Here is a 21,677-nt window from a genome sequence, read left to right as displayed (position 1 = left end):
AGCAAGAGTAGAATTTTGTGAAAAGCACTTGCCACATTCTGAACATTTAAATGGTTTCTCCCCTGTGTGAGTCCTTAGGTGTTGAAAAAGATTATAATTTTTTAAAAAGCACTTGCCACATTCTGAACATTTAAATGGTTTTTCCCCAGCGTGAATTTGCATGTTTTGAACAAGAATAGAATTTTTTGAAAAGCACTTGTCACATTTTGAACATTTAAATGGTTTTTCCCCTGTATGAGTCTTCAGGTGTTGAGAAAGAAGAGATTTGTTTAAAAAGCACCTATCACATTCTAAACATTCAAATGGTTTCTCCCCTGTGTGAATTCGCATGTGTTGAACAAGATTAGAAACTAGTGAAAAGTACTTGCCACATTCTGAACATTTAAATGGTTTCTCCCCTGTATGAGTCCTCATGTGTTGAGAAATAAGAGATTTTGTTGAGAAGCACTTATCACATTCTGAACATTCAAAGGGTTTCTCACCTGTGTGAGTCTTCAGGTGTTCAGAAAGATGAAATTTTCTTGAGAAGCACTTGTCACATTCTGAACATTCAAATGGTTTCTCCCCTGTATGAATCTTAAGGTGTTGAGAAAGACAAGATTTTTGTGAGAAGCAATTATCACATTCTGAACATTCAAATGGTTTCTCCCCTGTATGAATTCTCATGTGTTGAGCAAGATTAGAATTTTGTGAAAAGCACTTGCCACATTCTGAACATTGAAATGGTTTCTCCCCTGTGTGAATTCTCATGTGTTGAGAAAGAGTAGATTTAAGTGAAAAGCACTTGCCACATTCTGAACATTTAAATGGTTTCTCTCCTGTGTGAATCCTTAGGTGAGTTGTGAGTTGTGACTTATATGCAAAACTTTTCTGGCATGCGGGGCACTGATTCAGCTTTTCTCCAAATTGACTCATTATGTGTTTATGAAGATTTGCTTGGATATAAAATTATTCCACAGTAGGCATCGGATGATCAGTTTATCACATTTTTTCACCTATTGAAAAAAAAATATAAAATGTTTATTTAAAATCTCAATAAATAAACTACATCCCTCACTGCCTATAGCAGATTTATGTAATGACAAACCATGATAAACTGATTTAGATTTTCGATGACTCTTTCAATATATGATTCTATGACTATGTATTATTGGGAATATCTTGACTTTCTTTTTGAAGTATTAACTTCTCAAAAATATCTTTTCGTACCTGAACTTTATGCTTTATGCTTTATTCAACCCATCAGAGTTTTCTGATACCTCTTAATATTTAAAATGCTATATTAGGGAAGAAACCCTCACTAGACCCCTCTGTACCTTCTAGCTACCTTCCTATCTCCCTTCTCTTATATGTTTCCATACTTTTTGAGCACCTTGTCTATAAAAGACTCACTGACTACCTGAATGCCAACTCTCTCCTGGACCCACTCCAGTGAGGCTTTTGAGCCACTCTCCTCCCTGTTGGTGTTCCCCAAGGGTCAGTCCTTGGAACCAGTCTCTTTTCTCTGTACACCTCCTCTCTCGGTAGTCTCATATCCTTCTTTAGTTTACAGTACTATATATATGCTGATGACACTCAAATCTATCTGCCCCCCCCTGACTTGTCTCCCTTAGTCCTGGACAAGGTTTTATGCTGCCTGTTGGCCATATCATCATGGATGTCTGACAGATTTCTGAAACTCAACCTGGATAAAACAGAACTCGTCATAGCACAATGTGTTATTGCAATGCACCAGAAAAGAAAGGTATGGCAGGGCCTTCAAGGGATGTCTTGTACTATGCCTGGGCAGATCTTCTAGCTACAACCGGTTTATACAATTTCATATGCTGGTGCTTAGATAAATGCACATAAGCATTTTTTTTCATATGACATCACAGCAGTACAATACTTAATTGCAAGGATCAATTTAAATACCAAATCTCCCTCTGACATATTTGTAACTGTTAACCTCAGTTAGTCACTCCTCACCTCAGGCACATTGTCTTGGCATCACCTTTGATTCTGCCCTTTCATTTACCTCCCATATTTGGAACATTCCCAGTTCTTGTCACTTTTGCTGTCTCAACAAAATCTGCCCTACCTGACCCCAGAGACCACAAATGTACTTGTACATGCTTTGTCTGGACTATTGTAACATCCTCCTCTAAGGTATCCCACTAACCTCTACAATCTATTATGAAAGCTGCAGCCAGACTCATCCATCCTTCCCACTACTTCTCTTCTGCTGCATTCCTTTGTGGTTGTCTTCATTGGCTCCCATTTTACCTTAGAGTCAGCTTCAAGCCCCTGTGCTTTGCCTTTCAATCTCTCCACAGTTCTTGTCAAATCTACCATTCTGAACTGGTAGAAAAATATTCCCCTAACGGCTCTTTTCACTCCTCCAGTGACCTACTAATGACTTCCTCAATGGTCCTCCTCATCCTGTTTGGCTAGCTCCTACTTTCTGCTCATTTAAAAGAGCATTCAAAACCCATTATTTCAAACTTGCCTACACATCTTCTCATGTCTCCTAAAACCCACACTACTTTCCACCACTCTATATCTTCCATCCTATTGTGTGATCCCCCACATCCTAAGCTCTTCTGGGCAGAGTCCTCTCCTCCTCCTGTGTCACTGTCTGTATCTGTCGTTTGCAACCCTTAATTAAAATACAACGCTGCGTAATGTTAATGCTATATAAATCCTGTTTATTAATAATAATATTAGTAATAATAATTAGGGATTCTATAAATAGTAAAAAATTGTGCTTTGATTAAAAGCGTTCTGTTAAGGAAATAAAACATATAAATGCTGCTGCAAACTCACCTACAGGCTGCTTGGTAGGTTAGGTTATGTTTGGGTTCAAGTGATGCCTTTTGTCTTCTAATAATTATCAGTTACTCAGAAAGTTTTTGGTTCAATGATAATTGAAATAAGCAGTTACTTTAAATAAACTGAATAAACATTAACATTAATTCTTTATCCGAATTCCAGTTTACTGATTTAGGTTTAAAATGTTCCAAAATGTAGTCAGTCATTCCCCTAATATTCTTCACAGGAATTCCAGCAAATAACACTCTACCTGTCCTAAAATGAACATTTTTTTAATGAATGTATTCCACAGAAAGATATATCATTGTTACCTTAGACCAGTGTTTCTCAACCACGGTTCTATGGAAGTCTAAGGTTTCTCCATCAGTAAGGTTGTCAATCTTGGCCCTGGCAAGCAAAGAAAAAGGCATTCTTTCCTCACCACACCTAAATACTTTAAGTTGTGAATGCATTAATTATAGCAGGGGTTCCCTGAAGACCTGAAAGTTATTTAATGATTAAAAAGTTGAGAAACATGTTGTGATTAGGTATCATATTGTTCACTAAAAACTAGACATTATTTCAGGAAGACTTTAATTGTAAAGTTATATGCTACTTTATTTATTGTTATTTGTATACTAACACATATTTAAAACTGTATGTAAATATTGTTTCACTGTTTAACCTCAATTCAAAAATTTAAAAAAAGGTTGAGAAACACTTTTTAGTTATTGAATGTTACTGAATGCCTCTTCCTTTTTAATCCCCTAACATAAAGAGACATATACTTTAGTACCCATCAGAAGGGGTTGCAACACTACTTGAAAGCATAGAGAAAGTTGCAAATGCAAAAAAAAGTTTGTATTGTTTGATTTACCAGTAACCAAAATATTTTCAAAAAACAACAACTCAATTAATTTATTCATGATTAACTTTTAACACATATTTGAATCTGTCTCATTCTCACATGAGAAGTAAAAAGGGATATACTTCCCCAACTTGGGAGTTATAAAAACTAACTTTCTCTGCTCTCTGAAAAATTGAAAGAAATTTTTATCTGGGAATACATTTAGACATTTACATCAAGAAATTTCAATTTGACATCTGAAATTTAACCACTTAAATCAGTGTTTAAACAACCTTTTTAACCTGGGAAATACCTTGAAACAACTTTCAAGTTTTTAGGGAACCCCTACTATAACTACTTCATCCACAACTCAAGGTACATTAATGTGGTGGTCAGTGGGAAGAATGCCCTCTACATTTCTGTCCAGTGGGGAGATCATTGGTATCTGAGTGCCACAAATTGGTCATTGTTCAGGAAACCATTAGCAACCTCTGGAGGAACCTTAATGTTCCACAAAGCCCTGGTAGAGGAGCACTGGCTTACAGTAAATGAAAAAAGTAAAAGTGAAATGCATTGGCAAGGTAACAAAAAACTTTAACATATACCATGCTTTTGAAATTATACAAAGTATAAATACCTGGAATTGTGGAGCATAGGGATGTATCTGCAAAACCTTGTTCTCCTGATCTGTCTGTGATTCTAGTAACTGACTGAGCTGTGTTTTACCTTAAATACAATTCCCAACCATCCTCCAACATAAGGAGGCTTTAGAATTGCTAATAGGTGTAATCTACCTAACAAAAGGGTGTGTTTCCAAAACACTACTGGGCAGTGTGACCATTCTTTGTCTCCACCAAGCATACAAAATCATTAGCATTTTATTACTGGGAGGGAATGTAAAATGCAAATTAAAAATAGCATGACAATTGGTTTAGTACAGGGGTCTGCAACCTTTAAGACATAAAGAGCCACTTGGACCCGTTTTCGAAAAGAAAAAAAAACTTGGAGCCGCAAAACCATTATAAAACAAATCTAACACTGCATATATTGTTTCTTACCTTAATGCTATATACAGGATCATGCAGTTAGCTGTCAATCTGAAGAAAAAAAGGACTTTTTCACTTAACAATGTAAAATATATTTTTGCAGATTAATAGCTAATTAAAATATTTAATTTACCTGGTTAATGGGATTTTTGCTCCTGAACCTCAGTGCACAGTGTCTGCACATCAGGGCTGTAAGCTTTATGCTTTATTCAACCCATCAGAGTTTTCTGATACCTCTTAATATTTAAAATGCTATATTAAGGAAGAAACCTGAAGAAACCCTTCTCTTATATGTTTCCATATTTTTTGAGCACCTTGTCTATAAAAGATTCGCTGACTACCTGAACGCCAACTCTCTCCTGGACCCACTCAAGTGAGGCTTTTGAGCCACTCTCCTCCCTGTTGGTGTTCCCCAAGGGCCAGTCCTTGGACCGGTTCTCTTTCCCCTGTACACCTCTTCTCTCAGTAGTCTCATATCCTCCTTTAGTTTACAGTACCATCTATATGCTGATGACACTCAAATCTATCTGGCCCCCCTGACTTGTCTCCTTTAGTCCCGGACAAGGTTTTATGCTGCCTGTTGGCCATATCATCATGGATGTCTGACTGATTCCTGAAACTCAACCTGGATAAAACAGAACTCGTCATAGAACAATGTGTTATTGCAATGCACCAGAAAAGAAAGGTATGGCAGGGCCTTCAAGGGATGTCTTGTGCTATGCCTGGGCAGATCTTCTAGCTACAACTGGTTTATACAATTTCATATGCTGGTGCTTAGATAAATACACATAAGCATTTTTTTCATGTGACATCACAGCATAGGGGGCCTTTAAAGTATAGATGTACAATACTTAATTGCAAGGATCAATTTAAATACCAAATCTCTCCCTGACATATTTCTATCTGTTAACCTCAGTTAGTCACGCCACACCTCAGGCTAGCCCCTACTTTCAGCTCATTCAACTCAAGAGCATTCAAAACCCATTATTTCAAACTTGCCTACCCTTCCTCTCCTGTCTCCTAAAACCCACACTACTTCCCATCACTCCATATCTCCCATCCTATTGTGTGATCCCCCACCTCCTAAGCTCTTCTGGGCAGAGTCCTCTCCTCCTCCTGTGTCACTGTCTGTATCTGTCGTTTGCAACCCTCATTTAAAATACAACGCTGCGTAATATGTGGGTGCTATATAAATCCTGTTTATTATTAATAATATTAGTAATAATAATTAGGGATTCTATAAATATTGAAAAATTGTGCTTTGATTAAAAGCGTTCTGCTGAGGAATTGAAAAATATAAATGCTGCTGCAAACTCACCTACAGGCTGCTTGGTAGGTTAGGTTAGGTTTGGGTTCAAGTGATGCCTTTTGTCTTCTAATAATTATCAGTTACTCAGAAAGTTTTTGGTTCAATGATAATTGAAATAAGCAGTTACTTTAAATAAACTGAATAAACATTAACATTAATTCTTTATCCGAATTCCAGTTTACTGATTTAGGTTTAAAATGTTCCAAAATGTAGTCAGTCATTCCCCCAATATTCTTCACAGGAATTCCAGCAAATAACACTCAACCTGTCCTAAAATGAACATTTTTTAATGAATGTATTCCACAGAAAGATATATCATTGTTACCTTAGACCAGTGTTTCTCAACCACGGTTCTATGGAAGTCTAAGGTTTCTCCATCAGTAAGGTTGGCAATCTTGGCCCTGGCAAGCAAAGAAAAAGGCGTTCTTTCCTCACCGCACCTATATACTGTAAGTTGTGAATGCATTAATTATAGCAGGGGTTCCCTAAAGACCTGAAAGTTATTTCATGATTAAAAAGTTGAGAAACATGTTGTGATTAGGTATCATATTGTTCACTAAAAACTAGACATTATTTCAGGAAAACTTTAATTGTAAATTTATATGCTACTTTATTTATTGTTATTTGTATACTAACACATATTTAAAACTGTATGTAAATAGTGTTTCACTGGTTAACCTCAATTCAAAAATTTAAAAAAAGGTTGAGAAACACTTTTTAGTTTTTGAATGTTACTGAATGCCTCTTCCTTTTTAATCCCTTAACATAAAGAGACATATACCTTAGTACCCATCAGAAGGGGTTGCAACACTACTTGAAAGCATAGAGAAAAAAATGGCATTGTTTGATTTACCAGGAACCAAAATATTTTCAGAAAACAACTCAATTAATTTATTAAGGATTAACTTTTAACACATATTTGAATCTGTCCCATTCTCATCCGAGAAGTAAATAGGGATATACTTCCCCAACTTGGGAGTTATAAAAACTAACTTCCTCTGCTCTCTGAAAAATTGAAAGAAATTTTTATCTGGGAATACATTTACATCAAGTAATTTCAATTTGACATCTGAAATTTAACCGCTTAAATCAGTGTTTAAACAACCTTTTTAACCTGGGGAATACCTTAAAACAACTTTCAAATCTTTAGGGAACCCCTACTATAATTACTTCATCCAAAACTCAAGGTACATTAATGTGGTGGTCAGTGGGAAGAATGCCCTCTACATTTCTGTCCAGTGGGGAGATCATGGGTATCTGAGTGCCACAAATTGGTCATTGTTCAGGAAACCATTAGCAACCTCTGGAGGACCCTTAATGTTCCACAAAGCCCTGGTAGAGGAACACTGGCTTACAGTAAATGAAAAAAGTAAAAGTGAAATGCATTGGCAAGGTAAGAAAAAAAACTTTAACATATAACACGCTTTTGCAAACATACAAATTGTAAATACCTGGAATGGTGGAGCATAGAGATGTATCTGCAAAACCTTGTTCTCCTGATCTGTCTGTGATACTAGTAACTGACTGAGCTGTGTTTTACCTTAAATACAATTCCCAGCCATCCTATAACATAAGGAGGCTTTAGAATTGCTAATAGGTGTAATCTACCTAAAAAAAGGGTGTGTTTCCAAAACATTACTGGGCAGTGTGACCATTCTTTGTCTCACCTAGCATACAAAATCATTAGCATTTTATTACTGGGTGGGAATGTAAAATGCAAACTAAAAATAGCATGACAATTGGTTTAGTAGAATAATCAAATATGGGTATGAAGACCACATCCTCATATATTTAACAATAAAAAGAACAAGGTCAAAATCTTTTATTTTGAACAAAGCATTCTATAGAACTGGTATAAAGCATATAAACACATAGGCCTTTTTTTATTAAAGCTCTTTAAGATGGGAGACAATACATTTTTGTCAGTGAAGGTGGATGATCTATCAAACCTAAAAATTGGTTTGGCTCAGAATTTAAAACATTTGCTAACAAATAGCTAATGACTTTTATGAAATCCACTCCAGGTTTGCTGGATCACCCAGCCTTAGTAATGAAAGTGTATCCTCTCCAGCCTTGGAGAGCTTTAATAAATCAGTTCCATAGTATAATATGCAACTATTTCAGCCACTTCAGAAATCAAAAAGGGTAACAACTGTGTATATCATAATCCTAACCTTCTCTGTTATATTATATCACAGTAAACACCACCTCAAAAGACCGCTTCATTGTAGCGACAACAGTGGCGGAGGTCACTACAATATTAACAATAAATACATTAGTCATTATAACGAAGGGACTTTTTTTTATTTCAATTTTTTTTTTCCAATTTTAAGGGGTATAACAGAATAAAAATAGGGGAAAAGGATTTACATTTCACATATAAAGTCTAACCTTAATCAAAAGGTAATAATAATAATGAACAAAATGGAAAAAAGGGATGGGAAAGGGCAAACGATCTTGCAACAATAATAAAAAGCAATCTATAGGAACAGCCAGAACCAATTTACAGCATTCTTTATTTTGTATTAACTAATAATTTCTTTGCTTAATAGAGTTTAGAAAATGTGGATGTTAGTTTGAAACCCAAGTATGGTAGGGATTGTGGGAGCCAGGTAGAATCAAAGTTTTGTTGGAGATGGATGACCAGAGGTTGTGGGAGGACGAGGTTAATGGTTAGCGATCTGCTACTGTTCACTATCAGACCCGACAGTCCTGAGAAAAGTTTCAATTCTCTAAAGAGATTAAGGAGCGTGACCAGAGGGGATGATATATATAGGACATCCTCTGCATATGATCAACATTTGTGTTCTGTAGGCCCACTCTTTATCCCTCTATTATCTGGGTTTTGTCTAATTGACAATGCCAGGGGTTCTATGGCCAGAGCAAACAATTGGTATACCGGGCATCCCTGTCTAGTACTTCTCCTTATGTGAATCAGCAGAGAAGATTAGCCTTTAATAGAAATAGAAACTGAAGGAGTAGAGAAAGTAATTAAAAGACGTATGAATGCCATACCAAAGTCCCTTATTTACAGCAAAATTTTCAGATAATCCCAGGACAAGCTATCGAACACTTTATGTAAATCAATAGAAAGTTGCATAGCTTCCCTATTCCTGACCCAGTTCCCTATGATAGCTGAGATGAGGTCAGCCATCCTCCTGGTTTAGTCTGGGGCTTGACAGTGCCTTAGAAACCCTACCTGGTCCAGATGGATATATTGGCATAAAAAGGAGTTCAAACGGATTGCTAAAATTTTCATCCATATTTTAGGATCCTAATAGATAACAGATATAGGTCTATAGTCGGCAACCTCCGAGTTGTCTTTACTTTAGGAAGGATGCTAATTAGAGCTTTATTTCCCTTCTTGAGGGCTAATCTAACCTCATGCAAGTAATTATAGTGTATAAAAGTATAGTAAAATATAAATAAATAGTATAGTAAAAATAGTGTACTAAGTAAAGTGCCAACACCTCCCCAAATCTTTTGTAATACATAATATAAAATCCATCTGGGCCAGGGGCACTACCCATTTTTAGATTTTTAATAGCCCCGAGAACTTTGGTTACAGTACATGCCATATATATATATATACCTTTTTTAAAACTCAAAATAAGCACTATTTAAATATTAAAGTATTTTCTGACCTAGAACATGCTTGATACAATGTTAGATAATGTTTGCAAGACCATGGCAAAGAAAGCATTTTTAACACCCCCCTCCCCACCTCCATGAAAATGCTTTGCTACCTTTATTATTAACACAGTTATTGGTTGTCAAGGCAATTCTTAAAAGTTTTTAAAGAGGTAGAATGGCAAGTCCAAATTATTGATAATTTTAAGTTAAATTTCAACTCAAAATATTTTCAATAAATATCCTATGCCCACATTGAAACATCTCTTTACCACTGACACAGGTTTAGGCTCAGGACCAGGAATGTCACACGTTTATCTCCATTGAGATATCAAGGATCTTCTATCACATTCATTTTTTTAACGTATTGCTCTTCAGATTGGTTGTCTCGATATTTTCCTTCATTATGCCTTTTCTTTTCTTTTCTTTATATATATAATATATTCCTCAGCCTTTTTTGATATCTGGGTATCGACCCTGCTCTCTTTCTTGCTGTACTTCAAGATCTCCACCTCTCACGGCGTCTTATTCTTATGTCTAAACACCATCATATTAAGAAAAGTCTGCTTCCTGACTACTGAATCTCTTACTCTGTGCTTGGCATATTCAGCTATTTGTTTTGTCGTCATTTGTGGAATCCATTCCAGGATAATAAAAAAAATAGAAAAGAAGACATCATATTTTATTTACTGTGAATACTTTGTCAGTTCTAATGGTCTTCATGGTTTCAGCATTAACAGTTCTGGAAAAAAAAAACAGAAGTACAGATACCTACCAGCAGTCTCTAACGTTTATGGTTGCCTCCATCCTGATCTAGACAACGTAAAAATGCATGTAAACATTTCTTCCACATTTATTTGCGTTTTTATGCATTTTTACAAGCAATTGTAAAGTTTTTAAGAAAGCATCCGCTGAAAACAATGGTTTTTTTTTTTAAGTGTTTTTAGCGGGACTTTGGAAACTGGAAGCCCCCTTTATTAGAAAAACTCCCAGATCCCCACCACCCCACCCTGGGGAATGAGTATGGGGGAACATTAAACCCCTTCCTGTGTTCCTGAAAGGGTTCAAATATGTGTAAAAAAAATAAGACAAGGCTTTAATGGTAAAATATTTTTTTTATGTGTGTTTAATGTAACTTTTCTACTTTTACTTTTTGACAGGTTATCCCGCAATGACAGTTTGATTCACACAGCTGCATTCATTCATGCACACAGCTGTGAGCCTACTAACAGTGTGGGATCCCCAGGCGCTCGGGGATACATGAGGACATGTCTCCCCATTCAGCTCTAGTGATATTCGCATGAACAGGGGAAACCCTGATGACGACTCAAGTATCATCAGGTATCCCCTTTGCTCACCCAATCACAGAGCACTAGAGCTGAATGGGGTGACTTGTCCTCATGTAACCCCTAGTGCCTGGGGATCCCACACTGTCAGTTGCTTTCTTTGTTTGTTCTTGAATAGCTGTTCACTGGTGTACAACTCCAAAGGATCGGATCAATAAATGATTATGGAATGTCAAACAAAAAAAAACAAACCAAGCCAAATTTAACGGACTGAGCATGCTTAATTGCATGGTAATTTTTAGCACCTGTGTGCATAATGATGAGCATATATAGGGGTGCTGTCCAACTTGCTTGTTTCTTTGTCCTAATTTTTTTTCAAGGAGGGGCTGTTGTTTTGTTTGTTACATTTGATACTTTGATTACTATTTAGCACAATAGCTGCTTTTGTTTTTTCAACTTTGAATGTAACAATGTCCATTTTGCCACAATTTAGAAGTCAGTGATAATGCTATGTTATTGTGTTTGTGGCCATATTATGTCTTTATTACCACTTTTAAATGTTTGTCCTGCATAAACATTTTCTAATCCAGTTTTCCACCCTTGATAGGTCAAAATTGCATATTGGTTTGGTAGGTATTTTTGGTATGGAATATTTGTTGGGCCATTTTTTAACTAATTTGGCTTCATATGCAAGTGTGGGTTTACATGTGTTTTGTTTTTTTATTTTGTCATGTAAAATTAGTGCTGTCTGTGTGGTCTCTATATTTTAATGTGAACTTTTAGCAAATGGGATTATTTTGAATAAAGTTTTTTGAAACATTTTGTAGTGGTTTGTTTTTGGGGTGGGAGTTAATTTTTATGTGATCTCCTTTACAATCTCCCAGGACCTACAATTTAAAAATTCAATTATGCTTGTTTTTTGGCAGTTCCCTTCTATGATTTGCTTGACGTGCTAAAAAAAACACAGTTGGCTTATTAAAACTCAATTTAATGTGCATAGTTTGCGTCAAACCTTAGGAGTGTAATGCACATTGTTGTGCGCCAAGAAGTAAACCCTATGTGCGCGTGAACTGTGTTCTATCAATTGAAAGATGCACCAGCCAATTTTTCAGAGAAGGATCCTCATTTCGGTAAGTTTTTCTATTTAGGTGTATATTGTTTGTTTTGCTTAATGTGCACTAATTTATGTACATACATGCAAATATATATATGCATTTATGTGTGTACAAATACATATAAAATAGTTATGGGAAGAAATAGACAATATGATTTTCTTGGGCATATTGCTTAACATTATTCAAATTGAAAAGTTTGCCCTTTTGTTCCTATGATTTCTGATGTCATGGGCTTGGCTCCAAGCAACATTCATGGAGGATATTGCTTCTGGTTAAAGGAGGAATCCACCTCTATGTGCTTCCACTACCAAGCTGAGGTGAGTAAGTCAATATATAGTGGGCCAAGGTCTAAAATGCTATTCAAACTTGCATAAACACCCCGAAAGGCTGGAAAAGCAAGAAAATATGTTTGGCACAAAGTGTATTTATCCCTGGACATTTTAGATACTAGTACTATTTGTTTTATGTAAAGATCTAAATAATGCATACAAATACAAACAGTATTTAATGTGCTAAATTAGGTTGAGCAACAACAGAATATCTGTTCATTTCTAAGAGTGTCTGACCCTGTTTGTGAGCTTGGCAATCAATGTGCTTTGATGTTTTGCTTGGCAACCTGGACCTCCTTCCATCACCGTCAGGTGTGTTAGAATGAGTACGCAACTCAGCTGGACAACTAATTGGCAACGTGTTTGGACAGCAAGTGGAAGTGTGCTTGTATACAATAGTGCTAACATCATTCAGCACAGCATGACAACAAACCGATAACACAACTACAAATGAACAGAGGAGTTGTGTGGCAGCAAATCAACATGAGTGCAATTACCAAACTAATACAATTTAAACAAAAAACAAAGAAATAAAAACAATGACAAATTATTCATAAAAGGAATATGTACATAATACATTCAAATACCAATATGTGACAATGTGACTCTAAGATTGGGACAATGGCAACTAAGGGGTTCAAGTAGCAGTTTAGAGTGGAAACCATGCAGACATTTGTACTGAATATTTGTGGGGAAAAAAAGACAAAACATTGCTTAAAAACTGCTAAACAACAGAAACTGTCATTAGAAACCAGGCACAAAAGCATTGCAGCAAAAGATGCAACTAACAATAATGAGGATTACAAAGTCACATCAATGCATACCATCCAAGCAAACTTACTTGATTAATCCCCCCCCCTCCCACACACACACACACGCATAAACACAAACCAGTCAAGTTAAAATAGTAATGGTGAAAATGCATATATATTTCTATACATTTAAATGTATTTTGACATACACACATGTGAAATCACTAAATGTTCCTTGATACATGTATTAAAACAACTTTGCCGACAATCTTTTTTTCAAATATTTGATTTCTATCAAGCCAAGCTAGAATGAAATTTGAATCAGATCATGAATGCTTGGTGACATTTCCTTTTACATTTATACTATTGTGTTATGACATATTATAAAGTGCTAATTAGTATTTATACAGCTTGATATAAATTAGCAAACCAAAAAGTATCAAGACAGTGCAACAAATGTAACAATAAATGAACCAATTTTGTGAATGAGTATAATATAACATAAAAATGTAGCACTTACCCAAAAAAAGATGAAGTATTAAGGATTCAAATTGACCTGTAATGGACTGTTAGATGCGCACAGAACAGAGACCAGGTGTGTGCTAATTATTTGCTATGACCTCACCATCACGCAGCTGCAAACTAATCGTCTTAATTGGCGTATTCTTGACCCCTATTGCTCATTTATCAAGGCAGGAATCCGGAAAGTAAAGACGAGTGTACTAGCACTTGGCTCTGGCTCCAACTCCTGGTAATACACTTTGTATATCAGCGCGTATATATGTGCAGCAAACTTACACGCACTTGCTTGATAAATCAGAGCCACAGTTGTAACCCTTCCTCATTTTTGCAGAAATTGCAAAAAATTTTGAATATACATTTACAAGACACAAAGGTATCAGAAAGGGTATATCATGAAGCAATGCAGAGTAAAACAATATGATATTTAGCTGTTTATCCTAAGAATCCATTGATATTTTACGTTCAATTAAATTTTTGAGAAGATACTGCATTCAGCTCTGGGAATCCTCCTGTTTGCGATCCCTGGGGCACTAAAGGTTGATTAACCCCCGGAGATCGCAGAGGATTTTGAGGGCTGCATGAAGCAAGGTTCTGCAGTTACCCGGGAGAGATCGGCAGCCACGTGTGTGGTATGATACGCATATCATTCACTAAGCAAAGTAAAAAGCATGAACCCCAGATACTGCTTCATATTTGATTAATAAAACAAAATAGATTTTACATGGCTTGCTAATTGTATGAATTCTCTGGTGTGGCGTAAGATAAGATCTTGTTGAGAGACATTGACACTTTCATAACATTTATTTTTAACATGTTTTATTAAAGGATGCAATAATAAAGATACAGTTGAAAAATCAAAAATGATACATTGGCCAATACAGTACAATAAAGGATACATGCCATAAACAAAGAAGGTATTGTGATATCAATCCATTCTGTGAAAAGATCAAGGTACACTCTACATTATAAATTCTCATTTACATGAACTAGATAATCATTTGCAAGTAATTTCAGCACATACCAAGAAGTCTGATTAAATGTTATGATACACTGCTTTATCTGCAGAGCTAATGTATCTATGAAGGACCTCCAGATTTCAAAGAACTTGCCTACTCTCTTATATTTTTCAAAGGAAGATCGTACCCAAGTCATCCTAAAAACATGCATAGGTTTTTCTATCTGAAAGACGTGTCACATTTTAAACATTCAAATATCTTCCTATAGCGAGTCTTCTGGTGAAAACTTTTTGAAAAACACTTTTCACGTTCTACATATTTAAATAGTTTTTCCTACTGTGTGAGTTCTTTGGTGTCTAGTAAGATTGGATCAGCCTTAGACACACTTTTAACATTCCAAACATGTAAATGATTCTCTCCTGTGTGAATCCTTTTTGTAAGGAGAGCTTTCTGTGAAGCACTTGTCACACTATGAATATTTAAATGGTTTCTCACCTGTCTGAGTCCTTTGATGGCTAGTAAGATTAACACTTTGTGTAAAACACTTGCCACATTCTGTACACCTAAATTGTTTCTCTGTTTTTTTGGTAGTTAGCAAGATTAGGTATTCCTGAAAATCATTTGTCACATTATGAACATTGAAATGATGAATAAGTAGCAAAAAGGATTGTTTCCTTACTAGTATATCAGTAGGGTTCAGCCACCTCTTCAAATAGCAAGAGTGTGTGTGAATTCTCATGTGTGCAGCAAGAGTAGAATTTTGTGAAAAGCACTTGCCACATTCTGAACATTTAAATGGTTTCTCCCCGTGTGAGTCTTTAGGTGTTGAAAAAGATTATATTTTTTTAAGAAGCACTTGCCACATTCTGAACATTTAAATTGTTTTTTCCCTAGTGTGAATTTGCATGTGTTGAACAAGAATAGAATTTTTTGAAAAGCACTTGTCACATTCTGAACATTTAAATGGTTTCTCCCCTGTATGAGTCCTCATGTGTTGAGAAATAAGATATTTTGTTGAAAAGCACTTATCACATTCTGAACATTTAAACGGTTTCTCCCCTGTGTGAGTCTTTAGGTGTTCAGAAAGATGACATTTTCTTGAGAAGCACTTGTCACATTCTGAACATTCAAATGGTTTTTCCCCTGTGTGAATTCGCATGTGTTGAACAAGATTAGAAACTAGTGAAAAGCACTTGCCACATTCTGAACATTTAAATGGTTTCTCCCCTGTGTGAGTCTTTAGGTGTTGAAAAAGATTATAATTTTTTAAGAAGCACTTGTCACATTCTGAACATTTAAATGGTTTTTCCCCTGTGTGAATTTGCATGTGTCGAATAAGAATAGAATTTTTTGAAAAGCACTTGCCACATTCTGAACATTTAAATGGTTTCTCCCCTGTATGAGTCCTCATGTGTTGAGAAATAAGAGATTTTGTTGAGAAGCACCTATCACATTCTGAACATTTAAACGGTTTCTCCCCTGTGTGAGTCCTTAGGTGTTCAGAAAGATGAAATTTTCTTGAGAAGCACTTGTCACATTCTGAACATTCAAATGGTTTTTCCCCTGTGTGAATTCGCATGTGGTGAACAAGAGTAGAATTTAGTGAAAAGTACTTGCCACATTCTGAACATTTAAATGGTTTCTCCCCTGTATGAATCTTAAGGTGTTGAGAAAGACAAGATTTTTGTGAGAAGCAATTATCACATTCTGAACATTCAAATGGTTTCTCCCCTGTATGAATTCTCATGTGTTGAGCAAGATTAGAATTTTGTGAAAAGCACTTGCCACATTCTGAACATTGAAATGGTTTCTCCCCTGTGTGAATTCTCATGTGTTGAGAAAGAGTAGATTTAAGTGAAAAGCACTTGCCACATTCTGAACATTTAAATGGTTTCTCTCCTGTGTGAATCCTTAGGTGAGTTGTGAGTTGTGACTTATATGCAAAACTTTTCTGGCATGCGGGGCACTGATTCAGCTTTTCTCCAAATTGACTCATTATGTGTTTATGAAGATTTGCTTGGATATAAAATTATTCCACAGTAGGCATCGGATGATCAGTTTATCACATTTTTTCACCTATTGAAAAAAAAATATAAAATGTTTATTTAAAATCTCAATAAATAAACTACATCCCTCACTGCCTATAGCAGATTTATGTAATCCTTGCCCACAAACAATGGATGAGGCTACTGTCCAACTATACAAAGAAGATGCATCCTTTTCATTTACATATGGGGGCTGAGCAACTCTCTCCTTGCCTGAAGATATAGAAGGACCTTCTATTTTATAAGCAAACTGATCCTTCTCCTGAGGCAATCTTTTATTCTCAATCTGCTGGTTGCTTTTGGCAACAGCATCAGCATTACTCATTGACACGTCATATGCACAAACTGGTGCAATGCTTTTACCTTGACCCAGTCTGTTAGCAATGGCTGCCTTTCCTTTAGGAATGAAAAAGGTTTGTATCAGCTGTGCCTCTCTCTGTTTGCAATGAGTGTGGTCTCTGCTTTGACCCTCTTTTGATCTTGGATCATTTTGTAAGCCATACTACGGTGATCACGCTCAATCTCAGTTTTTCCTAATAAATCTTTGTATTTCATTGCTTCATCTTGATCACAGAATTTTTAACTCACTCTTCATGAGAGACCTTCAGTTGATTAGTGCTTAAGCACTGTGTGGTTTTTGGGTGGCTACGGCATCAGAAAAGAGAATTTAAGATGCGGAGGTCCCAGGAGTAATGTATTTTATTGAAGGATTGCTGCATAAATATTGGATCATACAGTTATATTGGCTGATATCACAGCTACAGGGTATAACCTATAACAGGTTTTGTCTCAAAGATGATGGTGTAGCAGGTAAGGTTCTGCAGTAACCGGGAGAGATCGGCAGCCACGTGTGTGGTATGATACGCTCATTCACTAAGCAAAGTAAAAAGCATGAACCCCAGATACTGCTTCATATTTGATTATTAAAAGAAAATAGATTTTACATGGCCTGCTAATTGTATGAATTCTCTGGTGTGGAGTAAGATAAGATCTTGTTGAGAGACACTGACACTTTCATAGCATTTAGTTTTAACATGTTTTATTAAAGGATACAATAATAAAGATACAGTTGAAAAATCAAAAATGATACATTGGCCAATACAGTACAATAAAGGATACATGCCATAAACAAAGAAAGTATTCTGATATCAATCCATTCTGTGAAAAGAGCAAGGTACACTCTACACTATAACTTCTCATTTACATGAACTAGATAATCATTCGCAAGTAATTTCAGCACATACCAAGAAGTCTGATTAAATGGTATGATACACTGCTTTATCGGTAGAGCTAATGTATCTATGAAGGACCTCCAGATTTCAAAGAACTTGCCTACTCTCTTATATTTTTCAAAGGAAGATCGTACCCAAGTCATCCTAAAAACATGCATAGGTTTTTCTATTAAAACTCTCAATGTGGCTGGTTCTGAATCCAGCCATTATGTAAGATTGTTTTATTTTTGGCCACAATTATAACATTTAAACTCTCATGTATTGTTAAAATAGTAATTTGTGAGAAGCGCATTCTGAATATTTAAAAGCTTTCTATTTTAATTATCTGGTGATCCACAAGAATAGAACATTCTGAAAGACACGTGTCACATTTTAAACATTTAAATATCTTCCTATAGCGGGTCTCCTGGTGAAAACTTTTTGAAAAACACTTGTCACGTTCTACATATTTAAATAGTTTTTCCTCCTGTGTGAGTTCTTTGGTGTCTAGTAAGATTGGATCAGCCTTAGACACACTTTTAACATTCCAAACATGTAAATCATTTCTCTGCTGTGTGAATCCTTTTTGTAAGGAGAGCTTTCTGTGAAGCACTTGTCACACTATGAATATTTAAATGGTTTCTCACCTGTCTGAGTCCTTTGGTGGCTAGTAAGATTAGCACTTTGTGTAAAACACTTGCCACATTCTGTACACCTAAATTGTTTCTCTGCTGTGTGTTTTTTTTTGGTAGTTAGCAAGATTAGGTATTCCAGAAAATCATTTGTCAAATTATGAACATTGAAATGATGAATAAGTAGCAAAAGGATTGTTTTTCATATAGCAAATATTAAATCAGAAAGGTCTGATTATCCCTCTGGTGAATAACAAGATCACAATGTTGGGAAAAGCTCTTAGCACATTCTGAACATTCAAACAATTTCTCCTTTGTGTGAGTCTGTAGGTTTTGAGAAAGATTATATTTTTTTGAGAAGCACTTGTCACATTCTTAACATTTAAAAGTTTTCTCCCTTGTGTGAATTCGCATGTGTTGAACAAGATTAGAAACTTGTGAAAAGTACTTGCCACATTCTGAACATTTAAATGGTTTCTCCCCTGTATGAATCCTCATGTGTTGAGAAAGACGAGATTTTGTTGAGAAGCACTTATCACATTCTGAACATTCAAATGGTTTCTCACCTGTGTGAGTCTTCAGGTGTTCAGAAAGATGAAGTTTTCTTGAGAAGCATTTGTCACATTCTGAACATTCAAATGGTTTTTCCCCTGTGTGAATTTGCATGTGTTGAGAAAGACTAGAATTGTGTGAAAAGCACTTGCCACATTCTGAACATTTAAATGGTTTGGACCAGATCCATTGCAGGTTTGGTGGATCACCCAGCTTCACTTCTGAAAGTCTATTATCCCCAGCCTGGAGAGCTTTCATAAATCAGGGCCAGAGTCTTGGCATCACCTTTGATTCTGCCCTTTCGTTTACCTCGCATATTCAGAACATTCCCAGTTCTTGTCACTTTTGCTGTCTCAACAAAATCTGCCCCACCTGACCCCAGAGACCACAAATGTTCTTGTACATGCTTTTACCACCTCTTGTCTGGACTATTGTAACATCCTCCTCTAAGGTATTCCACTAACCTCTACAATCTATTATGAAAGCTGCAGCCAGACTCATCCATCCTTCCCACTACTTCTCTTCTGCTGCATTCCTTTGTGGCTGTCTTCATTGGCTCCCATTTTACCTTAGAGTCAGCTTCAAGCCCCTGTGCTTTGCCTTTCAATCCCTCCACAGTTCTTGTCAAATCTACTATTCTGACCTGCTAGAAAAATATTCCCCTAATGGCTCTTTTCACTCCTCCAGTGACCTACTAATGACTTGGACCTCAATGGTCCTCCTTGACCTGTTCGGCTAGCTCCTACTTTCTGCTCATTTAAAAGAGCATTCAAAACCCATTATTTCAAACTTGCCTACCCGTTTTCTCCTGTCTCCTAAAACCCACACTACTTTCCACCACTCTATATCTTCCATCCTATTGTGTGATCCCCCACATCCTAAGCTCTTCTGGGCAGAGTCCTCGCCTCCTCCTGTGTCACTGTCTGTATCTGTCGTTTGCAACCCTTATTTAAAGTACAAGTACAAATACTTTAAGTTGTGAATACATTAATTATAGCAGGGGTTCCCTGAAGACCTGAAAGTTATTTCATGATTAAAAAGTTGAGAAACATGTTGTGATTAGGTATCATATTGTTCACTAAAAACTAGACATTATTTCAGGAAAACTTTAATTGTAAAAAGTGATATGCTACTTTATTTATTGTTATTTGTATACTAACACATATTTAAAATTGTAAAAATAATTAAAAAAGGTTGAGAAACACTTTTTAGTTACTGAATGTATCATCTATTTCTCATTCCCTTAACATAAGGAGACATATACTTTAGTACACATCAGAAGGGGTTGCAACACTACTTGAAAGCATAGAGAAAGCTGCAAATGCAAAAAAAGTTTGCATTGTTTGATTTACCAGGAACCAAAATATTTTCAGAAAACAACAACTCAATTAATTTATTCAGGATTAACTTTTAACATATATTTGAATCTGTCTCATTCTCATCCGAGAAGTAAATAGGGATATACTTCCCCAACTTGGGAGTTATAAAAACTAACTTTCTCTGCTCTCTGAAAAATTGAAAGAAATTTTTATCTGGGAATACATTTAGACATTTACATCAAGAAATTTCAATTTGACATCTGAAATTTAACCGCTTAAATCAGTGTTTAAACAACCTTTTTAACCTGGGGAATACCTTGAAACAACTTTCAAGTCTTTAGGGAATCCCTACTATAATTACTTCATCCACAATTCACAGTACAAATAATGTGGTGGTCAGTGGGTAGAATGCCCTCTACATTTCTGTCCAGTGGGAATATCATTGGTATCTGAGTGCCACAAATTGGTCATTGTTCAGGAAACCATTAGCAACCTCTGGAGGAACCTTAATGTTCCACAAAGCCCCGGTAGAGGAGCACTGGCTTACAGTAAATGAAAAAGTGAAGTGAAATGCATTGGCAAGGTAACAAAAAACTTTAACATATAACACGCTTTTGAAATTGTACAAAGTATAAATACCTGGAATGGTGGAGCAAAGAAAGGATTTACATTTCACATATAAAGTCTAACCTTAATCAAAAGGTAATAATAATAATGAACAAAATGGAAAAAAGGGATGGGAAAGGGCAAACAATCTTGCAACAATAATAAAAAGCAATCTATAGGAACAACCAGAACCAATTTACAGCATTCTTTATTTTGTATTAAATAATAATTTATTTGCTTAATAGAGTTTAGAAAACGTGGGTGTTAGTTTGATACCCAAGTATGGTAGGGATTGTGGGAGCCAGGTATCACAGTAAACACCACCTCAAAAGACCGCTTTATTAGAAGATGCACTGACAACAGTGGAGGAGGTCCCTACAATATTAGCAATAAATACATTAGTCATTATAACAAAGGGACTTTTTTCTATTTCAAAATCTTTTTTTCCAATTATAAGGGGTATAACAGAATAAAAAAAGTGGAAAAGGATTTACATTACACATATAAATTCTAACCTTAATCAAAACATAATAATAATATTGAACATAATAGAAAAAAAAGGATGGGAAAGGGCAAACAATCTTGTAACAATAATAAAATAACAAACAAACAATAACAAAGTTTTGTTGGAGATGGATGACCAGAGGTTGTGGGAGGGCGAGGTTAATGGTTAGCGATCTGCTACTGTTCACTATTAGACCCAACAGTCCTGAGAAAAGTTTCAATTCAC

At 35.8% G+C, this 21,677-nt stretch overlaps 1 protein-coding gene and 1 pseudogene across 1 annotated transcript in view; both read right to left on the bottom strand.

The window, feature by feature from the left end:
* The window catches only part of LOC140327980 (uncharacterized), a 648,380-nt gene extending 631,754 nt beyond the window's left edge, over positions 1 to 16,626 (bottom strand). Inside the window, exons 1-2 of the mRNA XM_072407240.1 lie at positions 15,499 to 16,626; positions 4 to 852 (exon numbers count right to left, since the gene is read on the bottom strand). Coding sequence (XP_072263341.1) covers positions 4 to 852; positions 15,499 to 16,578 — 1,929 coding nt within the window. The 5' untranslated portion in view covers positions 16,579 to 16,626. The remainder of the gene's footprint in view (positions 1 to 3; positions 853 to 15,498) is intronic.
* A 1,023-nt stretch (positions 16,627 to 17,649) lies between these two features.
* Positions 17,650 to 19,338, bottom strand: LOC140329114 (uncharacterized; annotated as a pseudogene).
* Positions 19,339 to 21,677: the final 2,339 nt, after the last annotated feature.

The sequence above is a fragment of the Pyxicephalus adspersus genome, chromosome 4, assembly GCF_032062135.1.
Source record: "Pyxicephalus adspersus chromosome 4, UCB_Pads_2.0, whole genome shotgun sequence".
In the NCBI taxonomy this organism is placed as follows: Eukaryota; Metazoa; Chordata; class Amphibia; order Anura; family Pyxicephalidae; genus Pyxicephalus; species Pyxicephalus adspersus.
This window is presented reverse-complemented; position numbering and strand designations above follow the sequence as displayed.